Source organism: Callospermophilus lateralis, chromosome X (genome assembly GCF_048772815.1).
Source record: "Callospermophilus lateralis isolate mCalLat2 chromosome X, mCalLat2.hap1, whole genome shotgun sequence".
NCBI lineage: Eukaryota > Metazoa > Chordata > Mammalia > Rodentia > Sciuridae > Callospermophilus > Callospermophilus lateralis.
This window is the reverse complement of record NC_135325.1, coordinates 24,503,560-24,527,564: the sequence shown is the minus strand read 5'-3', so window position 1 is coordinate 24,527,564 and position 24,005 is coordinate 24,503,560. Positions and strand designations below refer to the sequence as shown.

General features: G+C 39.2%; 1 protein-coding gene and 1 non-coding gene across 2 annotated transcripts in view; both read right to left on the bottom strand.

Annotated features, from left to right (window-relative positions):
* The window catches only part of Cybb (cytochrome b-245 beta chain), a 43,805-nt gene extending 28,401 nt beyond the window's left edge, over window positions 1-15,404 (bottom strand). The window contains exons 1-3 of the mRNA XM_077106312.1: window positions 15,314-15,404; window positions 12,169-12,264; window positions 10,287-10,397 (exon numbers count right to left, since the gene is read on the bottom strand). Coding sequence (XP_076962427.1) covers window positions 10,287-10,397; window positions 12,169-12,264; window positions 15,314-15,358 — 252 coding nt within the window. The 5' untranslated portion in view covers window positions 15,359-15,404. The remainder of the gene's footprint in view (window positions 1-10,286; window positions 10,398-12,168; window positions 12,265-15,313) is intronic.
* Window positions 13,962-14,083, bottom strand: LOC143639580 (small nucleolar RNA SNORA40). The gene has a single exon (XR_013154727.1). It is a non-coding gene; the product is annotated as a small nucleolar RNA SNORA40 (small nucleolar RNA).
* Window positions 15,405-24,005: the final 8,601 nt, after the last annotated feature.

The window sequence follows — 24,005 nt, the reverse complement described above, 5'->3', positions numbered from 1 at the left end:
AATAAAGAGTAGGCCTGACCTCACACACCTGTCTAGAAGGGACACAGACAAGTGAAAAGTTCTACAGCAAGTGAATAGTTAAAAAACAAACAAACAACAACAACAAAAAAAAAAAAAAAAAAAAAAAAACAGCACTGTTTCTAGAACATCCACAGCGCAGGAAGAGTAAAAGGGGTCCACTTGCTTATGTTGGTCAGAGACATCACAAGGGAGGTCACTGAACAAATAATAATAGATAGAAATAACAAGAATAGTCTGGCATGGTGGCACATACCTATAATTCCAGTGGCTGAGATGCTAAAGCAGAAGGATTGCAAGTTTGAGGCCAGCCTCAGCAACTTAGCAAGACTCTGTCTCAAACTAACTAAATAAATAAAAGCCTAGAGATGTGCTCAGTGATTAAGTGCTCCTGGGTTCAATTCCCAGTACAATAAGGAAAAAAAATCCCATTAAGGAGATATCATTATTATTCTACTCAACAGATGAGGAAACAAAGGCATAAAGAGATTTCCTTGCCTTAGGTCACACTGGGTAAGTGGCAGAGATGACACTTAAACTTGGGCTATCTGACAATAGAATTTATACCAATATACCAATATTTCGTATCTCACATGATTACATTGACATTAAAAGTAACATTTGGGGCCAGGAGTGGTGGCGCACACCTGTAATCCCAATGACTCGGGAGGTTGAGGTAGGAGGATCGAAAGTTCAAGGCCAGCCTCAGCAAAAGCGAGGCACTTAGCAACTCAGTGAGACCCTGTCTCTAAATAAAATACAAAACAGGGCTGGGGATGTGGCTCAGTGGTTGAGTGCCCCTGAGTTCAATCCCTGGTACAAAAAAAGAGAGAGAGACAGACAGACAGACAGATAATGGGAAAGTAAAGCACCAAAATATCTTAGATATTTTAAATATCTGGATCTATTTGATTTAAATTAGTGGTGTTGTATATTTGTCTTACTTTTTGTTAATAAAATGTTCTGATTTTATAGAAAAATATAACTGCATGGAAAATTGTGTTTCCTCCACTATGTCTCAGTGAGCCACACCCAGACAGGGCAGGCTGCTTAAACCATGAGAGCTGACTCTTGGAAAAATTGAAGAAGTACTAGGAAGGAAGAGACCGATGATTCCAGAAAAAGAAGAAAAAAAAATAGGTCTTATTAAGTTTATCATAATCATTACCTCATTTGATGCGATGACATAACATTATTGTGTTTTTTCATGGTACTGGGGATCAAATCCGGGGCCTCACACATGCTCAGCAAGTACTCTACCACTGAGTTACAGCCTCAGCCCCTTATGGTCCTCTTTTTATAGAAAACAAAATTAAAATCTCACATTGACTGGGATATAAGTCTATTTGTCTAAAAAAGGTTAATGCCCTTCTCCATCAAATCAAATGCAAGGATACAGTCACTATTGTGTTAAGTGCCTAAAAACCTAAGACAAGAATTTAAATGTAAGTACTTTATCTGGAAGGTAGTCACAGTAAAGACGGTAGAATTAAAGCCTCAGGAAAAACCAATAAAGGTTGTTTTATCGCGTCAATTACCACTAGCACATATCAGTGGGCTCAAATACATCAGGGAACTCTGGGAAACAATAGGTTTTGTCCAAAAGGTTTTCTGGTTTGGGGTTTGTTTGTTGGTTTTTGGTTTTTACCCAAGGGATTAGGAAACTTGGGTGATCATCCAACAAATTTCCCCCATCATTGGCTAAGGGATGCGCTCAGGGATCAACTCCCTAGTATTTCAGACTTGCCCCAGGACAGGGCTAAAGGAAAACCCCCAGGCAGAGAATGACAGGTGCTAGCAGGAGGCAGCTGCCTATTTATTGCAACTGCCAGTGCCTAGGGAAGATGGCAGAGCACCAACCTCATCAGCAGTGACTCAGTGTTCACCAGTAAACCGAGCAGTGAATCGAGCCCTCAAAAGAAGATTTTCCTATCTGAAATAACTTATTTTACATTTCTGTTGGTTAAAAATAATAAAAAAAAACCTGCCCATCTTTGTTTTTTTGTATGGTTTCATTGTTTTTTGTGCTTTTTTCAAGTTGTTTTAATACTTTGTGTCCTTTACAGTTTTAAGGAAATACCCTTTCCAATTTTCCAACTGCCACATTCCTCCCTAGTTTCTAAAAGTCCTTGTGATATTATGACTTTATATCATCTTTCCCCCATGAGTTTGGATGGAACCTGGGACTATGAGGAAATATTGCTCTCCTGATTTTGTTATAGGGCAAAAGGTATTTTTGCAGAAGTAACTTAAGTCCCAAGTTGACTTTAAAAGAGAGATTATCTGGGTGGGCCTGACCCAATCATGCAAACTCTTTACATCTGGGTCTAAAGTCTGAGATGTAGGAAGTCAGAAATTTGAAGCCCAAGAAGAATTTGCTATGGGTATTTCTGGCTTGAAGAAGAAAATGGGCACATGACAGGGAATACAGGGGACTCTAAGATCCAAGAGTGGTCCCTGGATGACTGCCAGCAAAGAAACAGGGATCTCAGATGTGCCGCCACAATGAATTGAATTCCGCCAAGAATGAGCTTGGAAGGGGATTTTTACACAGAATCTTCAGATGAAAATTCAGTCCAGCAGCCACTTTGATTTCAGTCCTGTGACTCCCTGAGCAGAGAAGCCAGTCACAGGGCATTGGACTTCTGAACTATAGAACTATAAACTCATAAATGAGGGTTGTTTTAACCTATTGAACTTGTGGTTTGTTGTACAGCAATAGATGACTAATACAGTCCCTACTAGACTGGAGTGAAACCAGGCCAATCCTGAGGATCAGAGAATGGGAATTAGTCGGGTTGGAAAGCAGTACTGAATTACATTTGAGAGCAAAAGTTTTGCCTTCAGATATAACTGTTAGGTCCCAGCTCTACCACTTAGCCACATGACACTAAACAATGTACTCAGTCTCCAGTTTCCTTACCTGTGTAATTATTGTAGTTCTTCCTTATAGATCTGTTGCATAGATGCATTGAGAGGTATTTAATAGGCATTTGATGCCGGGCACGGTGGTACATGCCTGTAATCCCAGTGGCTGGGAGGTGGGGTTGGGGGTGCGGGCTGAAGCAGGACGATCATGAATTCAAAGCCAGCCTCACCAAAAAGTGAGGCCCTAAGCAACTCAGTGAGACCCTGTCTCTAAATAAAATACAAAATAGGGCTGGGGATGGGGCTCAGTGGTTGAGTCTCCTGAGTTCAATCCCTGGTCACCCCTCCCTCCCACACACAAAGCAATTGATGTTATTTTGTATCATTGTTTAACTTTTCAGCTAGTATGGCCTGGCTCCCCAGTTAGAGGGCAAGCTTCTAACATAACAGCAGCATGTCAGATACTTTGAAAAATCCTTTAGTAATTATTTAGTTGCACAAATGAATTACATATTCACCACCCTAGAACATAAGATTATTTATTCTAAGTTTACAGACAGCATTTACTCCTGTATCTTCATTTGCCACACTATTTTATTTTCTACCCCCCAACAAAATTTTTTGAAACTTTGTTTGAAGGAGTGAGCTCACTGGCTCCTGCATGATAAATTTGAAGGAGAAGAAATATGGTTTTGTTATGGTCCCTATACACTATCTTCATATTTCTATATTTATCATCATCAACAACATAGATGATCAAAAACGTGAAACAATACATATTGATGGCTCTTGACAGCCTTCCCAACAAAAGCTTAGAGAAAAATCAACTGGAAAATAGAACAATAGAGAAGAGTGACAGAAATACAACATTCATTGTGCAATACTCTTATCTTTTTAAAATTAATGTATTTTTTTAATTGTAGATGGACATGATACCTTTTTTTTTGTTGTTATTTTTATGTGGTACTAAGGATCGAACCCAGTGCCTCACATGTGCGAGGCAAGTACTCTGACACTGAGCCACAACCCCAGCCCTAATGTATTTTTATATAACCAATATATCCAGCATATTATCATTTCAACATATAATCAATATAAAATATTATCAGTGAGATAGTATGTATTTTTTCATGCTGTCTTTTTTATTGGTTTTTTAGTTATACATGACAGTAGAATCCATTTTGACATAATTATAAAAGCATGGAATATATCTTGTTCTAATTCAGACCCCAGGACCTCTCCTTCCCCTTCCCTCTCCCTACCCCATCTCCCTGCTCTCTATTGATCTTTCTGCCATTTACCCACAGTTATTTTTTAAAGTTAATTTCTTGTGGATGTACATGGTGGTGAGATTCACTGTGAAGCTAGTTAAAATAAAACATATTTTATTCAAAGGAAAAACAGATCTAATAGTTACCAGTGGGCCAGTGGAATGGGTCCCATGGGGGCATTAATTTTTTTGGGGGGGGGTATCAGGGATTTAAGTCAGGGGCACTCAACCACTGAGTCACATCCCCAGCCCTTTTTTTGTATTTTATTTAGAGACAGGGCCTCACTGAGTTGCTTAATGCCTTGCTTTTGCTGAGGCTGGCTTTGAACTCACAATCCTCCTGCTTCAGCTTCCAGAGCCACTGGGATTACAGGCATGCACCACCACACACAGCAGGGCACTAATTGTTAATTCCTCCAGCTACCCACTCTGGTATGGTCAGCAATGGCAAAGCAAGCCCAAAGAGATTTGAGTCACTTCTGAATACCACCAACCAACCAAGCTGCCATCATGTCCCAGAGCTGTGCCACTGAACCTCTTTGCTTTCTATCATTGACTCCTAAGGGGAAGTTTCTCGGTTACTGTCACTGAGAGTCTTGCCCAATTTCAATACACTATCATGCTAATGCAAGGGAGAGCATTGAGACACCTTGGAGATTTCTATGCTCTATTGAAACTGGACTTCCAAAAAAAAATGAGAAGTGGAACTGAAAAGAAGTGTATATTTAATGGGGTGTAACATGAGAGTCTGTAGCTCTATTTTATGTACATTTGGTGTTGCCACATGCACCATTAATGCATCTAAATTAGATATTTATATACAATGTGAGAGAAATGGCAAACAGCAGCCTTTCTTCTGCAGAACTCAGGCAAAGTAGCCAATAGGAACGTCTGCACCTGGTAGCAGTAGAACATATAATAAATATAAAGAACACGACTTTGTTTGAATAGCATTATTTATACTTTTGAAATCACATGTTTATTCACTATTTGCTCCATAGAACTGTAAGCTCATTAACCTTGTGGCCCATCGTCCTTACTTTTTTCTTTTCTTTTCTTTTGGTACTAGGAATTAAACCCAAGGGCACTTAACCACTGAGCCACATCCCCAGCCCTTTTTTATATTTTATTTTGAGACAGGGTCTTGCTAAGTTGCCTAGGGCCTCGCTAAATGCATAAGGCTGGCTTTGAACTCATCATCCTTCTGTCTTAACCTCCTGAGCCACTGAGATGACAGGCATGTGCCAGTGCACCCACCACCATCCTTACTCTTTATTACCATGTGCCCCCGGTGCTTAGCATGTAGATGGCACTTAACAAATATTTATTGGCTGACCATTCATTGATTGACAGGATTAGTCAATTAGTATACTTTTACTAAAATACATTCATTATTTCTTTATTTTTTCAGTTCAGGGAATTGAACTCACACATGTGCTCTAACACGGAGCTATGTCCCCAGCTAGAATGCCATGTTCATTCTTACATTTGCATTATATGACCTGTTTTTCAACTAAGACATTTATGAGACAGAAAGCATAAGGGACATGCTGGTGGAGGCTACAAGGCTAGAGGTATCTCTAGCCACACTGAGATCTTCTGACACACCCCCCACCACCACCACATTATATAAGGTAACAGGTAAGACCTAACCCTCTCACCTTCCTGTTTCTTTCTGATTTTAAGATTAGAACTGTCAACCAGACCTGCTTCAGTAGAACAACAACTCAGGAGACTGAGGCAAGAGGATGGCAAGTTCGAGGCTAGCCTCAATCACCTAACAAGGTTCTGCCACAAAATCAGAAGAAGGGCTGGAAATATAGCTCAGTGGTAAAGTGCCCCTGGGTTTAATCCCCAGTGTCAAACAAGCAAACAATTTAAATTTACAACTTCCTTGACATTTCTAGTCTAGGTTATTCTGAATGTTCACTCTTATATATTTTGCATTTCTAAAACCAAAATACAGCAACAGGACAGTTTCAAGAAATTTAGGGGGCAAAAAAAAGTGAATAGCCAGGTGCGGTGTCACATTCCTGTAATCCCAGTGGCTCAGGAGGTTGAGGCAGGAGAATTGTGAGTTCCAAGCCAGCCTCAGCAACAGCGAGGCGCTAAGCAACTCAGTGAGATCCTATCTCTAAATAAAATACAAAATAGGGCCAGGGATGTGACTCAGTATTTTAATGCCTCTAAATTCAATCCCTGGTACCAAAAAAAAAAAAAAAAAAAAAAAAAAGTGAATAGGCTCTGGGGCATAGTGATCTGGGTTTGAATCCCAAAACTCCCATTTAATTTTGTTCCCATCTCATTCATTTGATGTGCAGATTTACTGAGGTGAGTTCTATGAAGCAGCAATCCCCAGTACAAAAGAGAGAGAGAGAGAGAGAGAGAGAGAGAGAGAGAGAGAGAGAGAAGAAGAAGAAGAAGAAGAAGAAGAAGAAGAAGAAGAAGAAGAAGAAGAAGAAGAAGTTGAAATAAGTATGTTGTAACTAATGTTGGAAATCACAATAGCTATTGAGCCCAAGGACGCTTTACCACTGAGCCACATCCTCAGACCTTTATATTTTAAATTTTGAGACAAAGTCTCACTAAATTGCTTAGGGTCTTGCTAAGTTGCTGAGGCTGGCCTTGAACTTGCAATCCTCCTGCCTCAACCTCCTGAGTCCTGGGATTATAGGTATGTGCCAATGCATCTGGTTGTACTCACTCGTTTTAATCCCAATCTGTAAAGTTTCAGGTGCAAAGTTTGCATTGCAGATAGGAAATTGTGGAAGGAAGGACATGCTCAACCAAATGCTGCTTGTTGCTACTTAACAATATATATATTCTTTTATATACTTAGATAAAGTATCTATCTGGTTACAGAGATGACCCTCCCTGCAATTTGAAGAGCAGCTCATTTCACCCCTGTCTTGGGAGATCCTCACTAAGATCTTCACTCCCAAGCTACAAGAAGCCTAAAAGCTGCCACTACAACATGTGCTGTCATGGGACATGGGACATGCTCAAGGGCAGTGCAATTTGGGGTTGTGGGGTAATCAAGATTTCTTAACTTGGTCATCCTGGTGAAAACACTTCCTGTTTCTCAGATTTTACTTCCTCTAAATAGAAAGTATTCGAATGGGGGTAGGGAAAATGAAAAAGAATTTTGTCTCTGTAAAAACAAAAATCTACAGGTCATGGACTTCATTCAGCGAATGTTCATGGGGCACCTACTCTATATGGAACACTGTAGGTGTTGGTAGGTGGCTCACCAGTCAACTTTCAAGCCAGTGGAATTTCAAGTCTGTGGTTTCAAGAGCTGGTTTGAAAATCCTTGTAATCAATGACTAGTGTTATTGTTAATTGAAGATTTTGTTTGGAAGTCAGTTTGCAAGACAACATGGTGCCACATAGAGTTTGTGACTTAAATAAAGGAACTTCTTCACAGTATTCTCCAGAGGAAAAAGTCATGATTCTTTCTGGAGCATCTTGAAATGTTTGCCAAAGTTCTGGGGACATAGGTCAGTTGGTAGAGTGATTACCTCACATGCACAAGACGCTGCCTGGGTTCAATCCCCAGCACCACAAAATAAATAAATAAACAAACAAATAAATAAATAAATAAATGTCTGCCAACATTCTTTCTTTTTGTCATTATTGTTCTTGTTTCACTGAAGCAAAGATGAAAATATTAGAGTTATTTTTTGCCACTTATTGATCAATTTATTTATTTGCAATGCTGGGGATGGAACCCAGGGCCTCTCACATGCTAAGCATGTGCTGTACCACTGAACTTCATTTCCATTCCCCAACTCTTATTTTATTTTATTTTATTTTATTTATTTATTTTTTTTGGTGCCAGGGATTGAACCCAGGGGTACCTAACCACTGAGCCTCATCCTCAGCCCTTTTTATTTTCTATTTTGAGACAGGGCCTCACTAGGTTGCTTATGGCCTTGCTAAGTTGCAGAGGCTGGGTTTGAACTCATGATCCTCCTGCCTTAGACTCCCAAGCTTCTGGGACTACAGGCTTGTGTCACTTGGACCAGCCCAACTCTTATTTTAATTTAGACTTGGAAGAGTTCGATTTGGGCAGTAGGTTTAAGATGGTATGACATTTTAATAAAATTTCCCATTGAACTTTATTCCTCTTTCTATACTCAGTACCTCAGATGATATGGCATTTTGTAAAGAGGTAAAATAATTTTTAACTACTTAATCTGTCTCAATAAATTAGGTGTTATAGGTTCTTAAAGAATTTTTTTCTTTGGATCAATGTGAATTTAATATAACTAGGGAAAACCAGGCAAAATTTAAGGCAAATTAAACTTGTTATTGACAATTTAGTTTGCCTTTCTCCCCCCAAATATTCTGTGATTGCTAAATGAAGTAATCACTCCTCAGCTGGACATTTAAAATTCTGGTTCAGCAAAATCCCAGTTTTCCTCTCCAGCCCTACCTCACACACCTGCCCTGTGTGATCCTCCATTCCCATAAAAGTGCTTTGCTTGCTGCTCTCCTCCATTAATGATCTCAATAAGTATTTTTTAATTTTTTAAAATTTCAATTTAATAAGTATTTTTTTGAAGGCTTGTTGATATAAACACATACATTTTGTTAAAAGGAAAAACCAAGGCTGCTAGTCACTAATAGTCCTACCTAGGCTCCGATTCCTAATTTTCCCAACTACCTTCCTTGTTATGGTCAGGAATAGCAAAAGAATCCAAAGCAAAACCACATGTCTTGCTGGACAGGATTTACAAGAATAAGATTTCCTCACCATTTTCTGCTCTTTTGCTCTTACCATTTTCTCCATGTAGAATGTCTTTGTCTCTCATTTACACCTCCGAAGTGTTTATTGACCCTCATATGACCATTTCTAATGTGACCTTTCTTCATTCCTTGGCCACCTTATAGAATTTCTCTGTCCATTGATCCCCTATAGGTCTTTTTTGGGGGGGTTGAAGGTACCAAGGATTGAACGCAGGGCTGCTTAACCACTGAGCCACATCCCCAGCCCTTTCTTTTTTATTTTGAGACAGGCTTCACTAAGTAGCTGAGACTCACTGAACTCGTGATCCTCCTGACTCAGTCTCCAGAATCGCTGGGATTACAGGCATGCACCATGGTGCCTGGTCCCTGTAGATTCTTTTGTTTGATTTGGTTTGGTACTTGGGATTGAACACAGGGTGCTCTACCACTGACACACATCCCAGGCCTTTTAACTTTTTATTTTGAAACAGGGTCTCCCTAAATTGCTGAGGGCCTACATTGCTGGGGCTGACCTTGAATTTGTGATCCTCCTGCCTCAGCCTCCTGAGTCACCAAGATTACAAGCATGCACCACTGCACCGGATTCCTCATAATTCGTTATTTATAACCAATCAAATTGTGCTTTGTTAACATACTTTTTGAGTATATGTACAGATGATGAATTCATTGATTCTTACCCAGTAAGAAATTTTTGTCAGTTACAAATATTCTTCCCACTGAATTTTTTTTTTTTTTTTTTTTTTTTTTTTGCCTTTTAATGGAGTACATTTAGAGGCCACTAAAGTGTTGGCATGAAAGTGAAAGGAGCCCTGGACATTTAGAAAGCTCTGTACTCCCTAATTCCAGCATTCCATGGACTCAATGATTCTTAGTCACATTTTATTGTAATGTGACTCTTTGCCCATGGACTCCATCTGCTTAGGATGTTATACACAAATATGTTTTCTCTGACTTAAATTTTTTGGAATGACACTGAAAGATTATTTCCCAAATATCACATGACAGCATCATAAAGCCCTATTTATATATACATACATATTATATGTATTTATATATATTATATGTATATGTGTATGTGTGTATGTGTGTGCACATACACACATGTGCTTACTTCATTGCTGTTGTTGAGATACAGTTTAGTTGGTTGCTTTTTTAAAATCTCTTTTCAGGGTGAAATGGTTGCCTTAGGGAGTTCCATCCACAAATAGCATAGGAAAACAAAACAAATCAAAAAACAAAAAAATGGACATGGATTGGCTCATGAATATTCTATAGAAACTGGAAGCCTCACAGACCAGTGGTTTGCTGTTCCTAAGAAAGGGCATTTTGCATGATGGTTTTGAAAATTCCAGGAGCTCAGTAGAGTATTTGCTCTTACCGCACTGGAACCCCTGAGGAAGGAGAGCAGATTTCTGCAGACAGGCAGCAGGATCAGCATGCAGTTGAAATTCAGGCAGGCTGCAGGGGCCCTGGCCAAGGCTAAAGCCGACTGGAAGAGGCAGAAGAGAGCAGAGTGACTCCTAGGAGCACAGGACGCCCCACCCCCACTTCCCCAGGATTCCCCGCTTGAGGCCACACCAGAGCTCCAAGAGATCTGGAAAGGAAGGTCCTTCAGACCAAAGGATTTTCTTTTAGGGCCTGCAAGGACCCTTTGTTTTAATCTTAAACTGGCCCTTTACCCAACCCAACGTTTTATTATGAAAAAGAATAAAGAGAAGTGGTCAAAATTTACTCTGAATACTTGTTTATTCACCTCCCAGATTGCACCTTTTACATTTTACAATGCTTTTTTTTTTTTTTTTTGTACCAGGGATTGAACCCAGAGGCTCTTAGTCATTAAGCCACATCCCCAGCCCTTTTTATTTTTACTTTGAGACAACCTCTTGCTAACTTGCTTAGGGCCTCGCTAAATTGTTGAGGATGGCCTTGAACTTGCCATCCTCCTGTTTCAACCTCTCAAGTTGCTGGGATTATAGGTGTGCACCACCACACCAGGTATGAAACTGAACCTTTTAAAATTTTTAAACAGGACTTTCATAGCACTTAGATTTCAACAATAACTGAAGTTGCTATGGTATGATGTTTCAGCATAATCATTAGCTTTATAATGTTTAAAGAAGTTACAACCAGGCACAGTGGCACAGGTAATTCCAACTACTTGGGAGGTTGAGCAGAAGGATCACAAGTTCTAGGCCAGACTGGGCAATTTAGCAAGACTCTGTCTCAAAAATAAACAAATAGCCAGGCACGGTGGCACACACCTGTAATCCCAGCAGATCTGGGAGGCTGAGGTAGGAGGATCACAAGTTCAAAGCCAGCCTTGGCAACTTAGGCCCTAAGCAACTCAACCAGACCCTATCTCAAAATAAAAAACAAAAAAGTGGCTCAGTGTTTAAGCATCACTGGGTTCAAAACCAAGTACCAATAAATTAACAATTAACTGACTGGGGATGTTGTTCAATGGTAGAGTACCCCTAGGTTCAATCCTTAATACTTCCCCCCACAAAAAAAAAAAAAAAAAGAAGTTTCATATTTTGGAGGAAGAAAGCATCAATGTGAATAAGTTTAAAGCAATTATAATATTGTAGCAAACTGTGTTTTATAAGTATTTATACATGTGATTTATAATATACTGAATACTAATTAATTCATTGATAGTTTCAGCATTAAATAACAAATGATGTGTTCTGGGAGCAGGCACAATAATAATTACTTTCATTCTTGATAAAGAGGCCGCGGACAGTTTAAGGAAACTGCGCTTTCTAAAGGACCCAAGGAAACTCAAGGGCCTCACTCGCTGGCCTACTGAAGAGATGGGGCACTAAAGCAAGTTCCTCAAAATTTCCTGGTGTAGACAGAGGCTGATTTTTCTGAAGGCCACTTCATCACATGTCACCAGGAGCAGGATTCTCTATACACAAAAGTGGTAGGAACCAGATGACTTGGAAAATATGGAAAATCTCACTTGTCTTACATGCATTATCCCTAGATGGATGGCTTCAACCTGGCCTCCCATGGTACCATGGTTCTTGGGAGGGAAAGGCTGCTGCTGGGACCCTCTACCACATCCTCATTTGTCACACTGACAGAAGCATTAAGAGACTCTTGCCTAAGAAGTTCCAATGGAGGGAGTGAGGCTGATGGTGATGTTTGGATTGGTCAGAATATATACTTTTTAAACATTAAAGGAAATAAAAATAAGAATGTCTGACTAGAAATGTGAACTGGTCAATATTGCACAAGACGGATATTATACTCACCCCAAGAAGTTTTCGAGTGTAATAGTACTTTTCTCCATTGTCATAAACCCTGTAGTACCAGACAAAGAGGAAGACGTTCATTCCCAGCCACACCAGCTGCACAAACAGAAAAAGTCACGTGAATTTCTCCTGTCTCAATAGGTAGATTCCACAAAAGATCAGAGTCAGACGAAGGTCAGGACTTCCCCAAGTCCAGCATTTGACAAAGATGGTTACAAAACTAGGGGAAACCAGCTTAAAGCCCACAAGAACGTAGTTACCCTTTTCTGTAATTAACCTTTGCACCCTACATTGCTCCCCATGATTGTTTTACTACTTGGACAATATGCCAAATTATCCATCTGTCCTCCCTTCCTTTTTCCACTTCTTTTCTTCTTCTTCCTTTTTATGGGGGGTGGGGTTACTGGGGATTGAACTCAGGGGCACTCGACCACTGAGCCCCATCCCCAGTCCTACTTTGTATTTTATTTAGAGACAGGGTCTCACTGAGTTGCTTAACGCCTCACTTTTGCTGAGGCTGGCTTTGAACTCGAGATCCTCCTGCCTCAGCCTCTCGAGCCACTGGGATTACAGGTATGCACCACTGAACCAGGCCCACCTCTTTTCTTCTTAAACTTAGGTAAATAGCAGGGGTTGACTGGCAAATAACAATGGAAGGAAATACGTTACTGTTGCCATCCCCCTATCAGTAGGACATTGTGTTCTGCTCTCACAGGTGCCAGTCACCTCTCTGCACCACACTGCATTGTACCCCAACTAGCGGGAGTCTCATCAGCTAAAATGCCAAGACTTCTATTCTACTTGGTAAGTTTTACTTAACTTTTGAAGGAGGAGATAGAGACCATGAGCAAGGGGTAAGAGACATTAGATTTAAAAGCAAAGGAAACTTTCTAGTTTGTGACCTCTTTTTTCATCCCCCAAATTGAGTTTATTAGTTGGTGACACTACCTAGTTATCTACCTTCAGCTCCATCATGATCTTTTCTTAACTATTAAATTACTAGTTATTAGTCAGGTGGTGCACACTTGTAATCCCAGTGACTCAGGAGGCTGAGACAGGAGGATCTTAAGTTTAAGGCCAGCTTGGGCATTAGTAAGACTGTGTTTCAAAGTTAAAAAAAAAATAAAGATAAAAAGGGCTGGAGAAATGGCTCAGTGGTATAGTACCCCTGGGTTTAATCACCAAAAAATAAATTAATTAAATTAAATTAAAAATTTTAAAAAAGGACTGGGGACATGGCTCAGTGTAGAACACCCCTGGGTGCAATCCCCAGTACCACAGGAAAAAAAAAAACTATTCTTAATATTGACTACTAAGTGTCCATAGATGCTTGAGAACAATCTTACTTTACAAAGAAGAAGGTGCAAAAGCAACTTTTTTCCATTTCCTGACTTTGTCATTCTTCCCAACTCTGGCTTTCTAAACAGTGCCTTCACTTTCAAGTACATGAGCACATAATTTCAAAGGCAGTCACTTCCTGGGGAAAATTATAGAGAGAGCTAAAAGTACAATTTCAACTTGTTTTCTATAAGAGTACCCTGCTCTTAAAATGGTGATAAGAAGTCAGGTTTACAGTTTCAAATCTGCAGAGTTTGATATTGTATTAAAATGTTTGTTTCACATAAAATATAATTTCTAAAGCTATCTTTATATATCACAACATGAAAATTGGAATAATGATATACCTGAGATTTCTCTCGTGACCTATGCTTTTTTATTATCAACTCTTAGTCTTGGAACCAACCTTAATGATTAGCAATACCCTTGTCACTTTAAGCTGTCTTGGGTTTTACAATATTTCTTCTTATATGTACCAAAACTCACCCTGAACAATGAGTTCTGGGTTGCAAAAGATGAGTTTTTTGGGTTGTTTTTTTTTTTTTTTTTTTTTTTTGGTACCAGGGATTGGAACCCAGGGGTGTTTCACCACTGAACCATATCTCCAGTTCTCTTTATTTTTTTTTTTTATTTTGAGACAGCATCTTGCTAAGTTGCTTAGGGCCTCGATAAGTTGCTGAGGCTGGCTTTGAACTTGGGGGTCCTCCTGTCTCAGCTTCTCAAGCTGCTGGGATTACAGGTGTGCACCGCTAAACCGGGCCAAGGATTTATTTGTTGCACCTGTCTACAAGTCTTTATCCACAAGTTAAACAAACACACACGTGTGCTACAAAACAGTCTTAATAACAAGATATTTGTTGCTATATTTTATTTGTGCCTGTAATTTTTTTTTGTATCTCTAAAATTCAGAGTCCATAGATTTTTGTGATAAATTCTTAACAAAAGTTCCATTCATAAGTGTTCCTTTTTTAACATCATGCTTCTATCAGCTATTCAAAAAGGAAATTTAGAAATCACATTTCTTTCTACCCAATTTGTCCATTACTGCTTTGCTGAGACCACCATCTAAGATATAATTGTAGTCTTTGTAAAAAAAGAAAAAGAAAAGAAAGAAATCAACATCTACTTGGAAATTAGTCATATCTCTACTTACAAAAATTGTGTCTCCCAAGAGTTTATACAGATTTATATATATATATATATAGATAGATAGATAGATAGATAGTTTATTACATATACACACTATATATGTGTGAGTATAGACAATTTATTTCAATTATTTTCTCTTGAATTTTAGTTAACTTTATAAATAACTCAAGTTTAGACCACAGGAGAAAAAGAAGGTACTTGCTTTTAAAAAGAAATTTGAGAATTTTGGTTTTAGTACCATTACTGAAGTAAAGGCCAATTTCTCATACATGTGCCAGTCTTCTATTGTGAAAATGGTACAAAATTTCCATTGGCCATTTTTAAGTAGTTTAAACAGAAAGTAGGAACATTTGCCTCTGAGTAACGAATAAACACTAAGAATGAAGGATCATTAGCAGGAACTCTCTTTTACCCTCTCTGAAATGCTAGCAAACAGTACTTCTAAGAACTCAGAAATAACCCAAGGAGAAATGAGCACCCAAGATACATTCTTTCTACTAAAGAATTTGGAAAATTAACTCAGTACTTCTAAGGACAGACATTTGTTCCCACACTCAATCAATTTATCAAAGAAACAAAACAACGTTGTTCTATTTTAGCTTCCAAGAGAACACAAACATGTCAGAACATTCATAATTAATCTCTTCTTGGTACTTACAATGACAAAGATGGAGAGCCCCTCATTGACAGCCCAGTTCCCCATGGTGACAGAGGTTCAGTATGTTGTGTCTGCCTTTTTTCTATACTGTGCTGCTTCTCCCCATGAGGAAATGAAAACAGCAGGCTTGGGGCAATATATTTCCTTTTGTACTATCAGAAATTAGCTAATCATTGGTCAACTGAGAAGCCTGTTTCCATAACAAATTTAAATCTTTAAACCACAAAAAGTACAGACGACATGGCTATAAAGATCCAATAACAACTAAGTATGTTAGAAAATGAAACCAATTTCTATAATTGAGAGACAAATAGTGCAATTCATAGGATGTGTTTTATAGCATGAACTCACATTTTCCTAACCAGTTATTTGCTTGCAATTTTCAAGTCACTCAACTAACCATTTCTTGGTAGCCACAACACAAGTGTGATTTCTTTTCTTTTTCTTTCTTTTTTTTTAAATTTTTTGGGCCTGTACTGGTGATGGAACCCAGGGATACTCTACCACTGAGCCACATCTCCAGCCCCTCTTTTTAAAAACTTTTGAGAGACAGTCTCACTAAGTTGCTGAGGCTGGCCTCAAACTTGTCATCCTCCTGCCTCAGCTTCCTGAGTCACTGGATGGTGCTGGGTATGATGGCACACGCCTATAATCTCAGTGACTTGGGAGGCTGAGGCAGGAAGATCACAAGTTCGAGGCCAACCTCAGTGGCTTAGCTAGACCTTCTATCAAAATAAAAAATAGAAAAGACTGGGCAGAGGTTTCAGGGGGTCAGGGGATGTAGCTCGGTGGTAAAGTGTGCCTGGGTTCAAACCCTAGTACCAACAAAGAAAAAAAAAAAAAGAAAAAAGAAAAAAGTAGTATGGTAACCTCCACTACAAGATCATAGTTAACTAATTGCACAAAGATGGTTGTACAGCACCTACAGCTAATAGGGAGATTTTAAAAAGAAATTGGCCAGGTGTTGTGGTGCACACCTGTAATTGCAGCAGCTCAGGAGGCTGAGGCAGGAGGATCGTGAGTTCAAAGCCAGCCTCAGCAACTCAGTGAGACCCTGTCCCTAAATAAAATTCAAAATAGGGCTAAGGATGTGGCTCAGTGGTTGAGTGCCCCTGAGTTTAATTCCCAATATCCCACTTCCCCAGGGGAGCAAAAAAAGAAATTGGAGGAGTGGAAGGGAATTAGGCCAGCTTCTGGAATTGACAAGTAGCAAAGTAGTATTGTTTTTCACTTTGTAATGTTCAGTAAAAGATGAATTCAACTCTGACCTTCTCTATTGGTCTTGGAGCACAGATAAACCACATAAAGGGAAGCTGTCCTGGTTCCATTCCACAAAGAGACGAATTCAAAGAAATACAGTGGAAACGTGTGCCAGTTATTTGCTTCTTTGCTCTCATCTATTCCTGACCTTTTCCCTGCCCTGCTGTGTTTCAGAGAGAATTGTATTTGGCAGCTTCGTTGGCCCTCTGACTTCTGGTATGTTTAGCTAAACTGGAGGAGAGGGAGCCTGGGAGAAGCCAGAATGCTGCTTCTCATAGCTTCCATTTCAAGTGGCTGCATTTCCACTGAGCCTCAGCTCCCACCAGTCAGTCCCTCCCTCTGTGCCAAGAGCTCCTGCTGGCCAGTAACCATAGTAGTTCTGGATCTTGCCAAAGGTCCTGGCTGTTGAGCTGGAGTTTCATTGCCTCCCGCCTCTCACAGTTCCCCTGTAACCCTGAGGGTGGCAACCATTTCCTGTTGTTTATCTTAATGTTGCCCCTGCATGCCCTGTTGGGATTCTCCATTTTTCCATCATGCATACAACAATTTCCTGGTATGAAATTCCCTCTGTTGAAATACAGTGGTTTCTGTTCTTCTAACTGGACTTTGAAGCAAAAGTGATTCAGATGTGTACTCATTTTCTCATGTAATTTAAGAATTGAGGCATATATGCCTAAAGAGCAATAAACCCCCTTAAAAATCTGTTCTCCAAACTCATCTTCTGCCATTCTCAAACTCCTCCACAGGGATGACTGCCCTTCCACCAGCTCTTTGAAATAAAATGAAGTCTTCTCTTTAGTACCTCTTCTTGTTTTTTTTTTTTTTTTTTCCTGTGTCCCTGCCTAATGGCTCATCTTTCTTTGTCCTATCTAAATATTCAAGCTTTTCCCACAGTTTTTCATCTACCTTCTGAAGCTTATATGGTTTGGAGAAAACAACAAGAACAAGACCATGTTATAGTAGGAAATAGTGTTCCCTATTATATATATAAACCTATTTCTTCAGCTCGGGAGGCTGAGGCAGGAGGATTGTGAGTTCAAAGCCAGCCTCAGCAACTTATCGAGGTCCTAAGCAACTCAGCGAGACACTGTCTCTAAATAAAATATAAAAAAGGGCTGGGGATGTGGCTCCGTGGTTAAGTGCACTTGGGTTCAATCCCCAGCACAAAAATAAGTAAATAAATAAATAAACTATTTCCTAAACATTTTTCCCACTCCATTTCCTGTCCTCTGCAATTTCAGAAGAAACTTCAAAAAAGAAAGGTTCTTTTTCATGAGTAATCAACCATTCCCTCCTATGGCTTTTTTTTTTTTCTTTCATGAATGTTATCACAGGGCTGTGAGCAGTGATTTCCTGGGAGTCTTAAGAGGCTCAATTGGTTCACAGGTGGAAGAAGAGAGATTAGTTGCAATGAAGAGGAAAATCCTTCTTTGGAAAGTAACTTCTCTTTTGAGAACACTGTGTAAGAAAAATGTACTGTGCTCTGCTCTTAGAAAGGCAGGAAGGTTTATAAAGGAACAACAGGATGGGTTGACTGGCATTGACTAGACAAGGAGATGAAGAAACTTGAACTTCAAGCAGTAGCTAAGGCTTACTTTCTCCCAGTCACTTTGATTTCCATTGTATCCTAAACTGTTAGTGTTAAGCTAGACAGTAGTGAACATCAGATACACTCACCAAGCTGTGTGCAGTGGTGCACACCTGTAATCACAGTGATCACAAGTTCAAGGCCAGCCTCAGCAATTTATTGAGGCCCTAAGAAACTCAGTGAGACCCTCTCTCTAAATAAAATATAAAATAGGGCTGGGATGTGGCTCAGTGGTAAAGTGCCTCTGGGTTCAATCCCCAGTACCAGGAAAAAAAACAATTGTTAACACAAACAGAATGAGAATCAATAGTTAAGGAAGGAAAAGGGATGAGGATGTTTGGAGACAAATACAATGGCAGTGTTTGAATTCTTGAGTCCCATCTGCCTGAGACACTTGTTCATCTCAGTTATTCTTGAAGATTAGGTTTCCTGAGAAGCAGACTCTTGAGATGACAGTAGTGTGCAGAAGTTTTATTAGGGAATGTTTTTGGGAGATAAAGACCTGCAGAGGGAAGATAAGAAAGTAGGAGAGAGCTAAAGGGAAAATTGAATAACCATGTGGTCACACTAAGACCTCCACAATGCTGTAGAGAGACCTGAAGCTAGGATGACCCTCAGTGACTTTGGGAAATATGGTTTTCTTCACTGAGACAGTCGGGAAATAAATCCTTCATTTTTGAATTTGGACCTGGTAGCTAGGCTTTAGTATTTAACCCAGTTACTTAAGACAGAAATTCCCAACACTTACTACTTCCTACTTTAAAATTTAAAAAAAAAAAAAAAAACGTAGTTGTAGATGGACAGAATGCCTGTATTTTATTTGTTTATTTTTATGTGGTGCTAAGAGTTGAACCCAGTACCTCACAAATGCTAAGCAAATACTCTACTTCTTAACTACAGCCCCAGCCCTCTACTTCTTACTTTTAAAAGAACACTTTCAAATGGATTTCTACTGTTAATTTTGAGGAGTGTTCTTACTAACTCATGCTTTTATGAAACCCACATTTATTCCATAACCAGAGTCTCAAAGTTTAATGAAAGTCCAACAATACTGCAGGAATGGGATTCAGATACATCATCTCCTGTTTGAAAGAAAAAAAAACAAGGCAAAGAGAGGTAGAGAGAGAGAGAGAGAGAGAGAGAGAGAGAGAGAGAGACTCAGGTAGGAAGGGGAATTTGCTGATTTCTGCAAGTAAAGACATGAAAATGGTTTTAATTGGCATTTCACATAATAGAAAGTGAAAATATCTCAAGCCAATTAGGGTGGTGCACACCTGTACGTTTATTTTATTTATTTATTTTTATGTGGTGCTGAGGATCGAACCCAGGGCCTTGCAAGTGCTTAGACAAGTGCTCTACTGCTGAGCCACAACCCCAGCCCTCCTATTTTTAATTCTTAATGTTAAATGTGATTTGCATATATTAATTTATCAGAATGAGGAAGAAAATGGGGAAACGGTGCTAAATACCAATTTGAATTTAAAAATTTTCAGTATGCCTCCTGTGGTAAATTGGCTTACTTCCTTTTTTTCTGAAAACAATCTATTTTTACAGGCTTCACTTAGTCTTAGTAACAACACCTAACATTTATGAAGTACTTTAGGCATGCCTTGTATGCTTTTCTCATTTATTTTTCACAACCACCACTCTATAAGGTATGTAAAACCATTACATTCATTCATAGTAGGAAGAATGCTAATCCCTGAAAGATGTTTAGATATTAATCCTTAGAACCTGTGAATATGTCACCTTACATGGTCACAGAGGCTTTGTAGATGTGATTACATTAAGGAACTTGAGATGAGGAGATTATCATGAATTCTCTATATGGGTCCAATATAACCAGAAGGGTCCTTATTAGAGAGAGGCAGAAGGCCCAGCATCAGAGGAAGAGGATGGAAACAGAGGCCATGAGAAATAAAAGATGCTCTGCTACTGACTTTAAAGATGGAGGACGGGGCCAGGAGCCAAGGAATGGAGTTGTAGAATCCTTAAAAGACAAGGAAAGGTATTCTCCTCTAGAGCCACCAAAAGGAATGCAGATCTGCTGACACCTTGATTTTTGTTCAGTGGAACTGATTTTAGCCCTGTGACCTCCAGAAATGGAAGAAAATCAGTTTGTGTTGTTTTGAGTTGGTTGTACTGATTTGTCACAGCAGCAATAGGAAGCTGATACCATTTTACAGATGAGAGATACAATCCAGGGAGATAAAGTAACTTGCCTAGGGCTACATGAGTATTTGATGGCATGGCTGTGATTTGATGTGTCCTGGCTTATCTGAGCCACCAGAACCACTCTATAAAAATCATTTCATGAACCTCAACTGCTGTCCGAAGACCCCTGGCTTGGACTCTGCCATGTTGGTTCTCAGTTTGCAGTATGTTATATAAGTCTTCTCCATAGGCTTATCAGAATAGCCCTTGTTTCCAGTATCCTGGCAGCCTAGATGTTGCTACAGTAACCATATATATGCAGAGGCCCACTCAGGCTAAGGAGCCTGAAGATGTCTGTTGAACAAAGGTGTTAAGTTTCTACAACCAGTTTCTGTAAATTTCAACTGGATCTGACAAAAGGAAAGTTCTGTCTCTGTGTCTTTTACATCACTTTTCCTTGCCCCAGTATGTACCTGAGCTCTCATAGCCCCACATTGGGCAGGAGGTGAAGGCTCAATCTTGTAAAAATGTCAACTAGTAACTTAGATATTATCCAGGTAAGAACTCCAAATGTCATCTTTCTTAGGAATGCTGGTACTGTAGTAGGTGTTTCTCTAAGAAAAAGGTTTATGCAAATCATTTATCTTTGAGGTCTAATACTCTTGATACTTCCAGCACATAACGTTTGGCCTCAAACAGAGTCTGACTGGCTGCTCTTGAGAAATTGAAGATGCTTCAAGCAAACACATATGTCCACACACAAAAAGTCTGTTAGCATACATAACCATATTACTATTGTCAAAATTAGAAAATATAAGCCGAGCGCGGTGGCACACGCCGTAATCCCAGCAGTTTGGGAAGCTGAGGCAGGAGGATCGCAAGTTCAAAGCCAGCCTCAGCAACTTATCGAGGCCCTGAGCAACTCAGTGAGACCCTGCCTCTAAATAAAATATTAAAAAGGGCTGGGGATGTGGATCAGTGGCCAAGTGCTCCTGAGTTCAATTCCTGATACGCAAAATAAATAAATAAACAAATAAATAAAATTTTAATTAGAAAATATAACATGGATACAATATTATTATCTAATCTAAAGTTCATATTCATACTGCCAAATTTTTTTTTCATTCTGATTCAGAATCCAATCTAAAGATCACACATGGAATCCAGTTGTCATGTATCTGTGACCTCATTTAATTTGGGCCAATTCCTCAGTTTTCTTTTTTTTTTTTTTTTCTTACATGACATTGACACTTCTGAAGACTACAGAGTGGTTCTTTTGTAGTATGTTTCTCATTTGAGGTGAGTCTGATATTTGTTTATGAGTGGATTCATGCTATGCATTTTGGCACATTCTAGAAATGACATGAGTCGTTCTCATTGCATCATATCAGAAGGCACATGAGGCTTGTTTGTCCCATTACTAGTGATGGTCTTCTCTTAGGTAACACTGAAAATGTAGGCAACTGATTCTCAAATGAAAGAAATAATATGGGGAGAAACTGCTAATGTAAATGTGATCAAATGTTAATAGCTAATAAGTCTGAATCAAGAGTACTCTGGATTTTTTGTAGTATCCTTGTAACTAAACCTTCTGTATGTTTGAAATTATTATTATTATTATTATTACCACCAGGGATTGAACTCAGGGGCACTCAACCACTGAGACACATCCCCAGCCCTATTTTGTATTTTATTTAGACACAGATAGCATCGCACTGAGTTGCTTAGTGCCTCACCATTGCTGAGGCTGGCTTTGAACATGCACTCCTCCTGCCTCAGCCTCCTGAGCTGCTGGGATTACAAGTGTGCACCACCACATCCAAATGAAATTATTTTCAAATAAAACAGTTTTTTTTTTTTTTAAATCGGACATATCAGAAACTATCTCCAGTGTGCACTCACTGCTCTAGGAATTGGGGGGCGGCGAATTAGTTTGGGGATGCTGCTGCTCTTTTGTTAGGGAAGACACTTCGATGGGCCTTTTGGTAATTAAAAGGTTTGGTAATTTCATGGTGTTTAGAATTGGTTCTCACAGAGATGAGAGAGGTCCCAGAACAGGACAGAATTCCTGGCCCAAAAGAAGATATAATCATTCTCTGGGCTTTGAGTTGTAGTGATTTGTAGGGTAAAGGGAAGATGACTGAGAACACTGGAGAACTTGATTATATGCAGGATAGCAGAGTTCATTTGCCACATATTGGTCACAGGCAGTAAAAGTTAAAGATATTAGCTAGGCACAGTGGCGCACACCTGCAATCTTAGCGACTCAAGAGGCTGAGGAAGGAAAATCCCAAGTTCGCGGCCAGCCTCAACAACTTAGTGAGGCTCTAAGCAACTTAGCAAGACCTTGTCTCAAAATAAAAAAAAAAAAAAAATTAAAAGGGCTGGGGATTTAGCTCAATGGAAAAGCACTCCTGGGTTCAATCCACTGTGCCCATCCCCCCCCAAAAAAAAGTTTCAATGGTTTATTAAGGTTTAAAGGAAAGGATTAGTGTATCCACTTTTTACTCCAACTATTATTAGAATAACAATTTAGCAAGGCCAAGTCGGCCATTACAGATGAGGTGGATCAAGAATAAGAATTTTCCTATCTGCATGTTTTCCACTATTATTTATGGTCTATTTATGCTTTTTGTAAAAGCAAATGTTAAAGCAAATAATGAATATTTATTTTATTTTAATGCAAGTGAGACTATTAATTTGTGGTTCTCCATGAGATTTATAGAATTGCTTTTTGAGATCAAAATTAAAGAATTTCAAGACAATTAGTAGAACTTCAAATGAACCACAAAGTTTTACTTTCTCACAGATGTGAGAACACATCTGCACACACTAAACTTAAAACCAGAGGCATAAAGTGTGAATATTACTCTCAGTTCCAGAAAGTGAGCACATTCAGACTCAAACCAGACTTTTGTATAATTCAGAGACTGCACTCATTTTCCTTGCTAAACTTCTCAGGACTCAAAAGTTAACAACTGTAAACAAAGCAAACATTTTGATGGAAATGAAAACATATTTTATTTTTATTTATTTTTTGGCACCAAGGAATGAACCAACCACTGAGTCACATCCCCAGCCCTTATTATATTTTATTTTGAAAAGGGTCTTGCTAAGTTTCTTAGGGCCTCACTAAGTTGCTGAGTCTGGCTTTGAACTCGTGATCCTTTATCCACAGCCACTGAGCCACTGGGATTAAAGGTGTTTGCCACCATGCCCTACTGAAAGCATTTTAAAAAATTGATGACCATAATGACATTTAAGATTTGTTTACTTTTGAAATTTAAATATCTATATTATACATATATAATTGAACAAATATCAGTCCTCTCAATTTGGTTCAGTTTTCAAAGTACTGATTGGACTTAAAAATTAAATATGCCCAGTCTGGCATGGTGGCGCACACTTGTAATCCCCAACGACTAGGGATACTAAGGCAGGAAGATCGCAAGTCCAAGGTCATCCTTGGCAACATATGAAGACTGTCAGCAAACTAGAGAGACCCTATCCCAAAATAAAATAATAAAAAAGGGCTGGGGATGTAGCTCAGCAGTAAAGTTCCTCTGGGTTTAATTCCCAGTACCAGAAAGAAATGAAGAAAGTATGGAAAGAAGAAAGAAAGAAAGGGGGGAGGAGACAGATAAAGACAGAAAGAAAGAAAGGAAGGAGGGAGGGAGGAAGAAAGGGGAG